At 42.4% G+C, this 16,599-nt stretch overlaps 1 protein-coding gene across 2 annotated transcripts in view; it reads left to right on the top strand.

The window, feature by feature from the left end:
* The window catches only part of Lyst (lysosomal trafficking regulator), a 161,233-nt gene extending 146,644 nt beyond the window's left edge, over positions 1-14,589 (top strand). For both annotated transcript variants that reach the window (XM_027947958.2, XM_071619842.1), the window contains 5 exons: positions 4,038-4,177; positions 5,133-5,230; positions 10,959-11,115; positions 11,526-11,597; positions 12,574-14,589. In XM_027947958.2, coding sequence (XP_027803759.2) covers positions 4,038-4,177; positions 5,133-5,230; positions 10,959-11,115; positions 11,526-11,597; positions 12,574-12,712 — 606 coding nt within the window. In that variant the 3' untranslated portion in view covers positions 12,713-14,589. The remainder of the gene's footprint in view (positions 1-4,037; positions 4,178-5,132; positions 5,231-10,958; positions 11,116-11,525; positions 11,598-12,573) is intronic.
* Positions 14,590-16,599: the final 2,010 nt, after the last annotated feature.

Genomic DNA, 16,599 nt, shown 5'->3' with positions numbered 1-16,599 from the left:
CCTTCACTGAACTTCCAAGATACGTAGCTGCTCTTAAGTGACTCCCACTAATTACACTTTTCTCAGTTATATTATAAAATATATTTTGCTGGGTGAAACCTGTAAAGTAGTATAGAGTGACTTCCAGGTTCTTCTTACTTTATCTGTGCTTGTTCCATTTTAATCCCTTGTTTCTTTGCCGTGATCCCCTGGGGTATAAAGGTAATAATATTGCTTCTGTCTCGGAACCTAAGGAGCCATTAAAATGTTCTCAGCTGGAGTGATAGACCCAGTTGGCCTCTTAGGGAGACCTGAGTAGAGTCTGCAAGGGGTATCCCTTCCAGGGTGAGAGACCAGGACACAGTGGTGCAGGCAGCATGTGAGGGGATAGACAGCAGAGTTCGTGCTCCAAGACAGGAGAGGAGCCATCCAGTGGCAGGGAGCCTGACTTGGGCTGGGTCTTGAAGGGTGATTTCCTACATGGAGAGAAGAGGAGATAACATTTTGGCACATGAACCAGCTCCCACAGTGGCATGGAGTCAAGGCCTGGTGATTTGGAGGGTGGCAAATAGTTTTCTGTATGGAGTATAACATGTAAGGAAGGCATGGCTAAACAGGGCAGAAGTGAGCTGAGCCAGGGGTCAGGGTCCTGTGTGACAGGAACAGATGCTAAGGAACCTGAGCAGAGGAAGGCCATAACTTGTGGAATGTCTGCTTCGTCTCGCTTTTACTCCCAAAAGGTCTAAAATGGCTTTCACCCTGTGCATCTTGAATATCTACAGCAGCCAGCACCTTTAGCCTCTGAGCTCACCCTCCTGTTTGTGTTTCCTGCAAATCTACTCCAAAATCTGCCACAGGGGCAGAGGTGTGCTGTGCACTCAAGTCACTGTATAGCTGGGTACCTTTTTAAAAACTGGCTTTATCCTTTGCTCTTTATCTCCACTTGCTTTTGTCAACGCTTTGAACAGCCTTGCTCTTGGTTTTCCTTATTTCTGTATTTTTTTAAATATTTATTTATTTATTTATTTTTAGTTTTAAGTGGACACAATATCTTTATTTTACATTTATGTGGTGCTGAGGATCGAACCCAGTGCCTCGAGCATGCTAGGCTCTACCACTGAGCCACAACCCCAGCCAGCACAAGATCAGTAACTCTTGCAGTCAGTTTAAAGCACAGTTTATACAATTACCAGATACACTCCATGGGCCCTGTGTTGTATTTGCCCCATGACTGTCATTCATGTCACAGAGTGAAAAGTGGAGAAGAGCTCAGTAAGTTTGTACTTTTAGGTTCCTTCTGACATTTTTTTTTACAAAAATGAATGAGAATAATATTGTTATAAAACTTGAGGAAAATACTGGCCCTAGAGGCCAAACTTGCAGCTTGTCAAGTAGAACACTAACCTCCTTCAGTTTTGAATTTGAGGCAGCTAATTAATCTGTACTCAGAGTAGTTGTTCTCTTTAAAAATGGGGTTGTGGCTCAGTGGTAGCGAGCTTGCCTAGCATGTGTGAGGCCCTGGGTTTGATTCTCAGCACCTCAAGTAAATGAATAAAATAAATAAAGGCCCATTGACAACTAAAAAATATTTTTTCTGAGATACTGAAGAAAAATAAAGTAGATATGAGAAAAAAAAATTATAGAAATAAAATAATTAAAATAATAGCTTATATTTACTTAATGCTTACTTGGTATCAGCTCTTTACATATTCCAACATGTTGAATCTTCTTTCCAGTCCTTGGATGAAGTTTTCTTTATCATCCCATTTTCAGATGAGATTCCTGAAACACAGAGTTGATGTCTTGTAACTTCACCAAGGTGTCACAGCCAGTTCATTGTAATGACCAGGTCAACAGCAGGTTACAGAACTGATGAACTGGAGGACAGATCTGAAAAAGTTACACAGAATGTAACACAGAGAAAGAGAAAAGATGAGAGAAGAAGGAGTAGAGAGGTGAGAATGAGCAGGTCCAGAGGTGGCAGGTAGTTACAGAAAGAGAGACTAGAGAAAGGCAGAATTAGAGGAGGTGTGACTGAAAAGCTTCCAGAATTAAAACTCAAATTTTGATTGCTGAATCACAGTAGTTCACATGGATGAATAAAAAATGAGTCAATCCTGTCTTCTCCAGAGGTAATACATATATATGTATATTAATAGACATATACTTAAGGATATATATCATATATATGTAATTACCCATGCTGGCCTTGAACTTGTGATATTCCTGCCTCAGCCTCCCATATATAATATATATGTATATACATTATATGAAAGACTAATACACACATACATATATTAATGTATACTTAATATGTATCTCTATTATGTTTATATTATCAATATACTTATATATACATATATGTATATTAATATATTTATAATATATGCATGTATGTATTAGCCTTAAAAGTATCAAGGAGTGGGCATGTTTGCACACACCTGCAATCCCAGCTGCGTGGGAAGCTGAGGCAGGAGGATCTCAAGTTTGAGGCCAGCCGGTACAACTGACACCCTGTCTCAACATGAAAAACAAAGGACTGGGGCTGGGGCTCAGTGGAAGAGCACTTGCCTAGCATGTGTCAGGCACTGGGTTCGATCCCCAGTACCACATAAAAATAAATGAATAAAATAAAGGTTCATCAACATCTAAAAAAAATATTTTAAAAAAAATGAAAAACAAAAAGGATTGAGATCCAGGTGCAGTGGCACACACCTGTGATCCCAGTGGCTTGGGAGGCTGAGGCAGGAGGATCGTGAGTTTAAGGCCAGCCTCAGCAACTTATCGAGACCCTAAGCAACTAAGTGAGACTCTGGATTTGATCCCCAGCACAGCACGGGGATTAAATCCATAAAACATAAAAAGGGTTGGAGATGTGGCTCAGTGGTTAAGCACCCCTGGGTTTAATCTCCAGAACCAAAAAAAAAAAAAAGAAGAAGAAGAAGAAGAAAATTTAAGACAGCTGTAACTTCTGACAAGGGAGAGGAAGTAGGATATAAAACAGGACATAAACTATATGTATAATGTTTAATGCTTTCTTTAAAAAAATAAACTGATAATATAAAATATTTAGTTGGTTTAACTGGGTGGTCAGTATATAGGTCTTTATTACACTTGCTCTTCTTAAGTTTCTATGATCTTTGAAGGGAAAATACTGAAATGTTTGTGATAATGAGCATCCTGATAAGGAAAACGAGAGCCAAAGCCCATGGACACCCAGTCTATGTAGGCCAGGCTCACCCTCGGGCATCAGCGTGCTCTCTTGGGCCTAGGAAATCGGGCCTTAGCTCCTAACGAGGAGCAGGGCATGAGAGCCCATAGCCACAGGTAGCATCATAAAAATTGGTCCAGCACCTTTGAAAATTGTACTGCCAAGAATTATAATTTTACATAGTCATAAAATTCTAGAATTTTCCCTGAAGAAAAAGTTCATAAAGCTTTTAAACATGAAGAATTTTATGGTACTATCTATAATTTGAAAAATTGGAAACAATTTTAAGCCTATAAATGAAGGACACTCAAGTAAACTGAGTTATACTAACCATATAGAGTATTATATCACTTTAAAATTGTTACAAAAACAGTATCAAAACTAGAAAATACTTATAGGGGCCTGGGGATGGAGCTCAGTTGTTAGAGTGCTTACCTTGCATGCATAAGAACCTGGGTTCAATCCCCAGCACCACCAAAAAAAAAAAATTATCTTCCAGTTATTTTGAAGAAAATACTTATAGGAAAATGTGTAAAAGAAAAAATAAATAATTTTTTTATGTAGCAATATTATAACTATAAAAATATATGTTCCTTTGAAAAAAGACTAGAGAAGAATTGACAAAAATGAAAAGCATACAAGTTGATGAAATCCACCAATGTAAAAAGTCAAAATTTTTTATTAGTTTTATCCTTTAAAACAGGTTGAACTGAATAGGGTTGAAAAATTGATCACATGAGAGAAAAATTGATCACGTAAGAAGGCTGTTTGAATCACTTGGCTTCCTTATTTTTGAGTAACTATACGAGGATATTCTGTGCTGATTTTTATACTTTCTGAATTTCAGCCATCAGAGATAGAAATGGAGACTCAGATACACCTTTATGGGCACACGGAAGAGGTGACCAGCTTGTGTGTTTGCAAACCGTACAGCATCATGATAAGCGTGAGCAGAGACGGAACCTGCATCCTGTGGGACTTGAACAGGTATGGGGGGTGTCCAACTCACACGTGGGGGGTATTGGACTCACTTGTGGGGAGGTGGGACTCACATGGAGTGACTCACACATGGGGGGATAGAACTCACACGTGAGGGGTGTGGGACTCACATGTGGTGGGGGGTGTTCGACTCACACATGGCTTTTTTTTCCCCCGTACTGTGCTGGGGATCAAATCCAGGTTACACATATGCTAGGCAAGCACTCTACTACTAAGCTACAGCCCCAGCCCCAAAGACAGCTGTTTTTAATATTGTAGTTCTTACTGTATGAGTAAAATAGTACCATTACATTATAATTTTAAGAATGAAACACATGCCTAAAAATAAGATTACCTTTATAATCTATTAAAATCAAAAGATCAGGTAAGAAAATATGTATGTCTTAATGTAGACACATACTAAGGAAGTCTTGCCAACGACCCATGCTGACGAGATGAGCTGGCCAAAACGTTAAACCAAGAAATCACTCAACACAGACATAAGTTCTGCAGATCAAGGGTGGGACTGCTCTGCGACCTTAAAGGTCAGCCTCCACGCTAGACAGTATGCTGGAAAAGAGAGTGTACACCCAGAATCTCTTTACTTTTATAGGGGGACTCACAAAGAAGTTGATAGAGTGTTCTTCACCACATAGGCAGGGGGCAAGGCTTCAGGGTAGAGTCTTGCTTCATGCTGTCTTGTGGTCAGCAGATTGATGGACATCTTGGCGAGTCACACCCATCTCAGGTGCTGTGTGGGATCACAGGCAGTGCTAACGGGAAGGCGCACTTGCATGGTGCAGCCCAGTCAGCGTGCGATGCCAGGCCTGTCCCCTCACTTGGCTACTATGTGCATAGTTCACACACACAGCCCATGGACGGCTCATGACAGAAAAGAATTATACAAATAAGAGAATAGTTCTATTTAGTGATCATATGCAAATTCATGTCTTTTGTTTTTCAGACTGTGCTATGTACAAAGTCTGGCAGGACATAAAAGCCCTGTCACAGCTGTCTCTGCCAGTGAAACCTCAGGTGACATTGCTACTGTGTGTGATTCAGGTAAGCTTGGCCCAAGCCACAGCATAGGGCCGCCACTCTATCAGGGCATCCACCAGCTGGTTACTTTCCAGGAGGAGCGTCTCTCAGGTCCCTCCCTACCTGGCCTGAGCACTGTGGACATTGCATGTATTTGCGTTAAAATACAATCAGGTCTGAGACTGAGATCCTTGATACAGGCATCAACTTGTGCAGAAATTAATATTGTCATAATTTAGCTGTTTCCCTGATATATGAAAAATTGCATTTGAGCACACATAACCAAATTATTTTGCATAATTATTGGAATTTTCTTGGTTTTTGTTTTTCTTTGCTATTTTTGCTTCTGCTTTTTAGCTATTGACTTTGTTACCTTCCTCCTATTAGTAAGCACAGTAAACTGAGTTTGAAGACATAATTGGCTTTTATTAGTCCTCGTGACCTGGCAGCACCCTACCTATGAAATAGAAAGACACTGCGGTGAGCTGAGTAGGAGCCTGCTATGCTGGCAGAAGTCTGGAGCACACAGAGAGGATTTCTTTACTATGCCAGCTCTGGCAGTCCAACCCCTTATGATTGGTTGCTTCAAATCTGTTTTTTGGAAAACTAGCCCACTTCCAAGTTCAGTTTGATTATGTGGCACCTGGCCCCAGTGACTCCGTTTGGTTTATTCTGGGGCGCAGTGGCCTCCCATACCTTTACTCCTGATAAATGAAGAGCATCGGCAGGTGACAAGCCTTAAGTGAAGGCATTCCTGAGAGAGGGCAGTAGTATAGGATAGTAAGTGGAGCCATGATCTGCCTTAATATGCAAAAATACATCTCCTGGCTGAAGTCAGGATTTTTTCATGTGTGTATGTTTTTAAAATAGTGCATCTAGCTACAAAGAACAATAAGAAAATGTATGATTTCCTGCTTGGATTTCTGCTTTTAAGGAATTTTTTTTTAAGAGAGAGACAGAGAGGAGAGCGAGAGAGAGAGAGAGAATTTTTTAATATTTATTTTTCAGTTTTCCATGGACACACACGTTTATTTTATTTTTATGTGGTGCTGAGGATCGAACCCAGTGCCCCACGCATGCCAGGCGAGCGTGTTACCACTTGAGCCACATCCCCAGCCCTTAAGGAATTTTTTAATTGAAAGGATCCTTTGAACAACCATTTGCTTCTTTCTGTCCACTCAGCCTAGAGTATCTTTGACACGTCTGTAGTGAGTGGTCCTCTATCCTTTGTTTATATTTTTATATTGTTTGATTTTTTATGACACCAAATATATGATGTCTTTCCAAACACCAACTATTTCTTCAATTCTCTACCACTACCTGGGTGAACAACAATACAGCTCATTCTCTCACCACTGGAAGTGAGCAGTTTAGGAGTTGCCATGACCACTTGCTCTCAGATTTAATGACTCCCTAGAGCAACTCAGAAATCAGTACAACCCTGCATAGGTTGAGTATCCCTTGTCCAAAATGCCTGGGACCTGGGTGTTTTATTATGGAATATTTACATATATATGCTGAGATATTTTAGGTGTGCGGCTCAGTTATAAATATTAAATTCACTTGTGTTTTTGTCTGCCTTGCACACACAGCCTGAAGATAATTTCATACAGTATTTTTCACTTGCATCCTGTCTGTGACCCACCACATGAGGTCAGCTGTGGGATTTCCTACCTGTGGTTGTTGTCAGCACTCAAAAGCTTTCCGTCTTCAGAGCCTTTCTGATTCTGGGTGCTGGGCCTGCACTTACTACTGTAGTTCACCATGAAGGGTAGAAATGAGCAACCAGAAGAGCCTGTGGGCTGAGGTCCCGAGGGTTCTGAGCATGGCAGCACTGTCCTTCTGGAGCCTGGCTATGGAGCTGGGGCACACACTGCCTGGCCCACAGTGTGTTCTCCTAACCACAGCACCCCCGACCTTGCCATAGGGGTTTGATGGAGACCCCACTAACAGACTGTTGGTGACTGAACCGTCTCAGCCCCACCTCCCTCCCCCCTGCATGTGGGGGTGGGTCTGAAAGTCCCTGCCCTCCAATCCTGGTGACCAGCCCCTTGAGTAATCTCCTTCTTGTAGCAAAAGACAGTGCATCTGAAGGGATTCTAGAGTTCTGTGCCAGGAACCAGGGACAAAAGCCAAATGTTTATTTTTTATTATGCCACAGATGTCTCTTAGGATTTGATGTTGCTGTTGTTGTTTTTACAAAACATTCATTCATTTTTACATTCAGGAGCTATAATGTCATCAGTCATGATGAAAGATTTCAGGTGTTCACGTAGTTTTTGCCATTCTCAGCTCCATCATAAAATCATGTCATGAAAACATTTTTATTTCCTAATGATCACAGCCAGGGGGAAAACCTTACTTAGAGCTGACCTAGGTAATATCAGTGTGAGCAGATGATTCATAAGTTGGCTAATTGTTCTTCCTGGGTTTGTACATTAGCAGCTTTCACAGTGTCACATCCAGAGGTACACTGGGCAGTAAATAATGATATTTATATGAAGTCCTCTTCTTTCTTGTTTTAGCAAGGTTTGAAAGTTAGGGCTTACCCATAGGGAGCCAGATTTTTTAAAGCTAATTACTTCCCTGCTGCCAGCAGTGATTCATATCTGTGATATTATATCAGCTAGTCAGCTGGGAATTAGAAACAAAATTACTTTGCTGCAGTTGCTAACTCACAGTAGGATATCCAAGGGTCCCTAGATAGCGAACAGGGTACAGAGTAATAGGCACAATTTTTTTCCAAATTGAACAAAAAACCCTTCTCAACTTCTCTAAGCCTTCTTGAAACACATATAAAAGAAGTCATAAAGAGCACTGGTGCCAGGTGTGGTGGCACACAGGTGTAATCCCAGTGGCTCAGAAGGCTGAGGCAGGAGGATCACAAGTTCAAAGCCAGCCTCAGCAAATTAGCAGGGCCTTAAGCAACCTTATGAGACCTTGTCTCAAAATAAAAAGTAAAAAGGGCTGGGATGTGGCTCAGTGGTATATTGTCCCGGGTAAATTCCCAGTACAAAAGCAAACAAAACACTTTCTAAAAGAGAGGCCAAACTCATATGTAGTGACCCAGACGAGACTAGCCCAAGAAGGGAAAAAAGTTATCAGATTTAACCTACCAGAGATCTTGATCCTTTAGTGGATACCATCCAAGTAACTTTATTTGTTTTAAATGTTTATTTTTTAGTTGTAGTTGGACACAATACCTTTATTTCACTCATTTATTTTTATGTGGTGCTGAGATTCGAACCCAGGGTCTTGCACATGCGAGGCGAGTGCTCTACCACTGAGCCACAACCCCAGCCCCACCCAAGTAACTTTAAAATTAAAATTAAAAATAAATAAATATAGGGGCTGGGGATGTGGCTCAAGCGGTAGCGTGCTCACCTGGCATGCGTGCGGCCCGGGTTGGATCCTCAGCACCACATACAAACAAAGATGTTGTGTCTGCCGAAAACTAAAAATAAACATTAATAAATAAATAAATATAAATTTGCTTGTATGTACTTATATATGTGTAGTGTGTGTGTATGTGCATGAAATCTTCTCTAAAGTTACTTTGGCAGTTTTATTCCTCCTGATCATAATTCCTCAGTTCTTACTATGGGATATAGTTTTCATAGTGATAAGATGTGAAATTAAATAAATTATGAAACTCAGATTATTTCTGTGTTTTTTTATTAAACCATTTTATCACTGGACCAAGTACGTGCCTTTGGACAAGGTGGGCCCTGCCCAGTCCTCTGTCAGAGTGGCACTATGAAGTAGAGTATTGCTGTTCTCGATGTTCTTTTAGCCTCTGTGACAGCAGGTAGGGAGAATAACATGTTCCTCAGGAATGCTCAAGTTTCTGACTTTTTAGTTGATGTGTTACATTATAATGAAGCTAGGTGCCATGGGGTGCACCTATAATCCCAGCATCCACGTGGTGGCGAGGGTGGGGGTGGTAAGGCAAGACAATTGAGACTAGCCTAGACAACTTTGCAAGACCCTATCTCAGAATTAAAAATAAAAGGGCTGAGGATGCATGTAGCGCAGTGGCAGAGCACTTGCGTAGCATTCATAAGACCCTGGGTTCCATCCCCAGAACAGCCAGAATTATACAAACATGTACACACACACATATATATACATCTCGATGACTTTTTAAAGAAACTTTTTTTTAAAACCTTTATTTATTTTTATGTGGTACAGAGGATCAAACCCAGGGCCCCGTACCTGCTAGGTGAGTGCTTTACCACTGAGCCACACCCCAGCCCACCAATGACTTTCTTAAGCCTTCTAACCTAATACTCACCTGTTTACTTCATCTTAGGGAAAAAAAAAACAAAAAAACTTTCAGCAGATATTAACTCCTGAGGAAAGGGTAAACGCAGCCTGCCCGTGGACGGGTGACTATCCACCATTCTGTTCTCTAACATACTGAGTCCCTGTGTCTTGATGCTGCTCAGATAGCATCTCCTAATCAGTGTTGTGCAGTGACCCTGGGGCTATGGGCGCAGAGTAGATTTAACACAGAATTGCATCTCAGCCCTTCTGAATATACAGTGGCATTAACTAGATCAGCAGTGTGTGCATCTACCGCCATCAACCCAAACAGGAAGCATGGCCACGCAGCAGTGGCCATGCCCACCCAGCCCCTAGTAACCTTTCCTTTACTTCCTGTCCTGAACTGGCCTGTTTTAGAGACTCTTCAGGTCCTGTGCACGTGAATCACACAGTGTTAACCTATTGTTCTTATCTCCCTTAGCATAATGCTTTCAGGATTCATCCATGTTGAATCCCCCATCAAAACTAACTCCCTTTTTTATGGTAAATAACATGCCACACAGTAGTCTGCACACATGCACACACACACATGCACAGACTTATTTATCCACTAGTTTTTGAGGGCATTTGAGTTGTTTCCACCTTGTGGCTGTTTTGAATAATGCCACACCATGGGCATTTTGATCTGTGATATTGAAGGCCTGTAAATCAATAAACATTTACAATATTTGTTTCTTTGTATTAAATATGAAGTATTTTCATTGCCTTAATAAAGGAGAGAAATATGTTCTCTACTTCTGTGTTAGCCCTAATAAAAAAGTGAAATGGAAGGTACAAGACAGTGCCATCTGAATGTCCCACCCCCAGGCTTTCTTCATCAGTGTGAGAACATTTCCCCAAAGGAAGCTGCTCTCAGCCCGAGGCCCCAACCACCACTTATTTCTCCAGCGGGGCAGCGATTATGGCCTCTTCCAGCCCCAGGAAAACTAGAAAATAGCTGGTTACTCTGTGGTCTTTGAAAAGAAGGATTTAGTTCAGTAAGGCGTGGATAAGTAAGATTCCGCATGAGATATTCTAAAGAGTAGATTTTCTTTTTTGTAAGAATTTTAGCTCAGGTAATTTTTACTGCAACTTTTTTTTTCCTTTTTGAAAGTCACATAAGTCACTTCTGATAGATGGTGTCACAGAATATTTCCATCTCTTTTTGGAGACCGCCTGGCGTTCCCAGGGCTGCAAGTGCTCAGCTTGGGCAGTTTGCACTGAAATGCTGCAGTTGCTCAGGGATCCGTGGTTTGCTCACTGTGCAGCTCTGCACTGTGGACTGCCTGCCCACCTGCCCACCAACCCTGGTCTCCAGGTAGCATGCAGGCCTGTACCATGCTGCCCCAGGCTGCCAAGGAGTGTGGCCTCAGGGCCACCCTGGGTACTCAGTAGGCCTGGGCTCTGACTCCCACCTTCTAGTGACTGGGACGATTTAATGTTGTAGCTGGTGGAGGCAGTGACCTCAGGCTCTGGACAGTGAATGGGGACCTCGTTGGACACGTGCACTGCAGAGAGATCATATGCTCCGTGGCCTTCTCCAACCAACCTGAGGGGATATCCATCAATGTCATTGCTGGGGGACTAGAAAATGGAATTGTGAGGTAAGAAGAGTGTGGACTCGGACTTTTTTATTTGTTTTCATTCGTAAGGATACAGCAACTTTAGAAATATAGTTCTTAATAATATCTAGGCGTATTATAATTTTAGATTGAGAATCACCTTTAGGTACAAGTTCTTTGGTTATTTCCCATTTCTAAATAATAAAGGTAGCTTTAGTACAATTTTGATATTTTTTGTTAACTGTTAAAAGATTAACAGCATGAAAGTACACAAAGTTAAAAGTCTTTTATTCCCACACCCACCACTGAAAACTTCCTGGAAGTCATGCTGTTAGTGGATAGTTACATTTCCTTCCAGGTGACTTGTAACAGAGAAACAGATGTGCAGGTGTCTGGAGGGTGTGTGGAGGGCATTTTAGTTGGCTTTACTGCATGATGACTTTTCCCTCTAGGCTGTGGAGCACATGGGACCTAAAGCCCGTGAGAGAAATCACATTTCCCAAATCAAATAAGCCTATTGTGAGGTAAGATCTCCCACTCTGTTCCCTGTGATTTGTGATGGTGTTTTTGTTAGATCTTAGAGTATGCCAACATAAAGAAAGGGGTGCTTCAAGGCTTTGTGAAGGGCAGCCATTCCTCACACAGGGCTGTCAGGAACCCAGAGCAAGAACCACACTCCCTGCCATGGGAGCTTACGGCCTGAGGGTCCACTGGAAAGTCAGGCCTGGCAGTGTGCCTGGTGGGCCGTGGAAGGTGAGAAACTGTACTTTCTTACTTCCTTATTTGCAAAGTCCACAGTGGCGATGGCTTGCTGCAGGGGTACATTTGACAAGATTGACAAACAACCAGTTTGTCACATATGTGACTTTTATAAACTCATGTGGGAGCTGGAGTGGTGGCCCAGTGGTAGAGCACTTGCCTAGCATGTATGAGGCACTGGGTTCGATTCTCAGCACTGCATATAAATAAATGAATAAAATAAAGGTCCATCAACATCTAAAACAATATTTAAAAAAAAACACTTGGAAGTGAAGCCATTCACATTCTACTTTATTAAATTAATTTTCACTGTACTAAATTTAAAGTTTAATGAACCTAAATTACTTATTAATGTTAGATTTTTTTTACTCTTTTGTCTATCAGGGAAATAAAATATATTGTTAAAACAATCACTTAATTTTTAAGGGAAAACTATACTGCTGTTATGTTTTTAAGGTTTTCCACACCCAAGTTTGTGCTGTGTAGGTGGTAGAGCAGGACCAGGCAGGAAAGAGAAGGGAGGCAAAGCAAGGACCAACTCGGCCAAGCTCCTGGCCCCGCTGAAAGGGAGCTTCTCACACTTGTCCACAGAGTGACTGTGTTAGATCTCTGCAGACCCCTGGGTTGTGGGCACACTTGATTTGTCCCTGCTCCACTGAAGAGATCTAACTTCTATATCATGGCCACTACACCTCAACAATGTCAAGAAATATAACGTACCAATGGGGTTTGCTTTTACAGCCTTACGTTTTCTTGTGATGGCCACCACTTGTACACAGCGAACAGTGATGGGACGGTGATCGCCTGGTGTCGGAAGGACCAGCAGCGCATGAAGCAGCCCATGTTCTATTCCTTCCTCAGCAGCTATGCTGCCGGGTGAACAGAGGGAGCTGTGCGTTCTCCAGAGCACCTCAACTCCAGGGGGATGGTCGGCTTCACCAGGGCAGGAAGGAGGCTGAGCCCGCAGAAATAGATGACTAGGCACACCCTTCAAATAACCACACACCTGTTCATCTGCACAGAATCCCAAAGCCTCCCTGGGCCCTGAGAGGCAAGTCCCGTCCTCATCGAGGGATGCTGCGGGAGCTGCGTGATGCGTACCAGCCAGCCGGGCGAGGGCTTGCGTGGTACATTAAATCATGTTCTCAAAGTGTTTTCCTACCAGGTATTCTGAAGAAAAAAATCAGGGTCTCCCTTCAAAAGGGCCAATAGAATTTCAATTGGCTAGCTGGTTATTTATATAAGATACTCTAAAAATTATATTTGAAAAGTTTTCTGCCTTGATATACCCTCACCCCCGACACACCCCAAAAACTGGAAAGAGAAAAAGATAATATATTTCAGGACTCAATAATTGCTTTCTTTGAAAAGCAGGTAATTCAGTAGGTGCCTCTGCACCAAGCATTCTGTGGACTATTGGAATACTAAGAGGAAACTCCTAATGAATCTCAACTTCAGACAGTTTTTGCTGGTTGCCACCTCAGCTCAAGGGAGAAACAGAATTTTTCGAAAGCCATGAACAAAAATATGGTCATCTTCAATTTCAGACATGTCCTGTTTCTTCATGAAATTTTTACTTAAAACCCATAACACTAGATATTGAACATCCTTAGCTGAATCACTGAGGATCAAACACAATGGTGAATCTTTTAACATCTGCCGTTAGCAGTGCCATTTACAGAGCTTTGAAACCCGCCCCATGTGCAGGGAAGCCTCTGCTATGCAGGTGAGCACAGGCATCATGCAGCTGGGGTGAAGCAGCTCACCCAATCTGCAGCTTGGACCGTCTTCCCCAGAACAGAACCACAGAAGTAAAGGAGACAGGTTGCTGTCCTTTAAACAGAAGCAGAGTGATTCTTTAGGAAGCCATTTTCACTGCGTTGCTAATAACCTCTGCCACCTGAAAATTCTAGGAACAGGAGAAAACTGTTCCACAGCAGACTTACACAACATGAAGATGCAGTGCTAAACATTTTGGAGTAGTTCATCTCTGCCATGCAGTGACAGCTATATTTTACTTGCGGTGCTGCTTTAGTGGCTTCAAAAACTGCAAAATAGGCTCAAAAATATGTTACCATGGGATAAAAATGTATATTCCTGCCTGAGAATAACTTGCAGATTTGTTTCAGAAATTTAGTTCACATGATGTTTACAGAACTGCTTTTGTAACTTCCAGACTTTCTAAAATATTCTGCTTAAAAACCATAAAACACAATTCCAGAGTCTCTGCTGGGAGCTAGGCACAGGGCAAGGCCCGTGGCCCTGTGCACTTTCAACCTCAAACTTAGCGGCTACATTGAGGTCATGGTTTGCACAAGCCAGGTGTCCATTCTGAGGTCCACGTGAGTGCAGAGATGAGACTATTCCTATTCACATTGAAGTGATTTGCTTTGTTTAAAAAAAAAATTGCAGCTATTGTCTAGCTTCCATTTTTTTTTTTACTGAGAACTTTAAATTACTCTCCTATTAGAATAGGGTTGCTACTTGGTCTTTTGTTTTTAGTGCTGGATTTCATCATTTATCTAAAAAGTCAATATTCAAAATAACTGGTCTTGTTAAGAGTGCAATATTCTATTTTTATGTAAAAATAAAAATTAATTGGGGGGATTATTTATTCAGCATGGAACCTAATATGTATATGTTGGAAACACTTCCTAATGTGCATGTTGTAGCAAACATTCCTGTAAATTATCACAAGCTCTGTTATCTTTGTATATACTGCCACTTCAATTTGGGAATAAATTTCATAAAAATAGATTTAAATACCTATCCTTTATAGGACTTACGACTAGATCTCAAATCAATGGCTTTTTGTGGGGGGGAAGGGGTGGAGCAGGTACCGGAGATTGAACTCAGGGGGACTCAGCCACTAAGCCACATCCCCAGAACTATCTTTATTTTATTTAGAGACATGGTCTCCCTGAGTTGCTTAGTACCTAGCTTTTTACTGAGGCTGGCTTTGAACTCAGGATCCTCCTGCCTCAGCCTCTGGAGCCACTGGGATTACAGGCGTGCACCACTACGCCCATCTCAAATCAGTGGCTTTTTAGGTTCTCTCTGCAGTTCCATAAATTTCTTTGAGTACAAGAAGATACAGACAACTTTTAGGCTTGCGCGCGCGCACATACACACACACACACACAAACCACGAGAGAAAGAAAGGAGAGAGACAACTTTCATTTCTTAATTGTGTGGGATTTTTTTGTTTTGTTTTGTTTTACTAAATGTTATCTTTCAAGCTTTCCTACCCTTAAATGAGACATCAGTCCCAAGACAGGCTGTTCATTTCAATGGAAAGAACATCTGTCCTGTCCCCGTGATAATATCTACCCTGAGCCCCTGCCACATGCCAGGCACTGTTCTAAGTGCAGAGGATTTGGGTTGCAGTGTCCCTGCCATCTTGGAAGTTGCAGGTTAGTGGAGAAACCAGCAGCAGTGACGTAAGCAGCACACAATGTATGCAGTTAAAACCATGGTAGGTGCTAAGGGTGTAGAGTCAAGAGTACCCAAAATGCAACAGGAAGAACTCAGCTCAGTTGGAGGTGATCTAGAACTCCTTGAAAGATTGAAGGTTTTGGTGCTACCTAATGGATAAATATAAATCTAGGTGAAAATGGGGCAGACAGGTCCAGTATAGTACATGTATGAAGACTGGGGTCACCCAGCAGGTCCCAGCCAGGAAAGGGAGGTGCATCCGCCTGGATTCCTGCCTTTGTGGGTAAGGAGGGCTCTAGCACCAGCAGGCCACGGCCAGGCCGTCTGCTTCTCCTTGCATCTGTGGTGTGTTCCAGCTTCTCAAGCTGGCTCCTAGTGTCCAGTCCCCAAGAGAACTCTGCACAGTGCAAGCCTGGCCTCCCACAGCCAGTCTGCCTGCAAGTCTCAGTTTACACTTCAGGGTGCTGATGGGGAAGGAGGAACAGGATTCCTCAGCCCTGCATTCCTGGCCATCTGCCCCCTACTACTTCAGATAAGGTGTTAATGTCCCTGAACAGGAAAGAAGAGCCAGAGGCCAGTGCTTGGGAAGGTGAGTAGGGAGCAAAGAAATGCAAGGAGCATCTGACATTATCTTATCAACGTTGAAAAGAGGTTGGGGATTGAAACCATGCAAGTGCCTGCTCTGTCCTCTTCAGTGTTCTTTTACTGCTGACCACCCTTCAACTAACTGTCCCCAGTTGGTTCCATGTTGGGGACATAAATATCCTAATAGTTCCCAAACTCCCACTTCTTGAACAGCTGTATTCTCTTTTCAGTGAACTTTCATAACCAGGGCAACACTCCACCCTCTCTGAAGTCAAAACACTTCAAGTCTAACAGCATCAAACTGTCCTCCAGAAAGACCAGCTGAAGAGGGCTAGCAGTTGTAGGGTAGATGGGGGAGGAAACAGAAGAACTGCCATTTAAAAGGACTTAAGCCGGGCATGTTGGTGCACGCCTGTAATCCCTGCAGCTTGGGAGGCTGAGGCAGGAGGATTGCTAGTTAGCACCTCAGCAAAAGTGAGGTGCTAAGCAACCCAGCAAGACCCTTTTTCTAAATAAAATACAAAATTAGGGCTGGGGATGCCTTGACAATGACTGGCCCAGACAGGATGAACTGGGTTTAAAAGAGCTGGCTGGAACGTTAAGCTAAGAAAGCAGTAAAAAAAAAATCACACAATGCAGAGAGTAGTTTTTAACCGGAGGGAAGGACGGCTCTGCAACCTTAAGGGTCAGCTTCCACGCTGGAAAGAACACTGGAAAAGAGTGTGAGCTCACGTTTCCTTTATTTTA

This window comes from Marmota flaviventris, chromosome 12, assembly GCF_047511675.1.
Source record: "Marmota flaviventris isolate mMarFla1 chromosome 12, mMarFla1.hap1, whole genome shotgun sequence".
NCBI lineage: Eukaryota > Metazoa > Chordata > Mammalia > Rodentia > Sciuridae > Marmota > Marmota flaviventris.
Note: the sequence above shows the minus strand (reverse complement) of the source record. Positions and strands in the feature narration are given on the sequence as shown.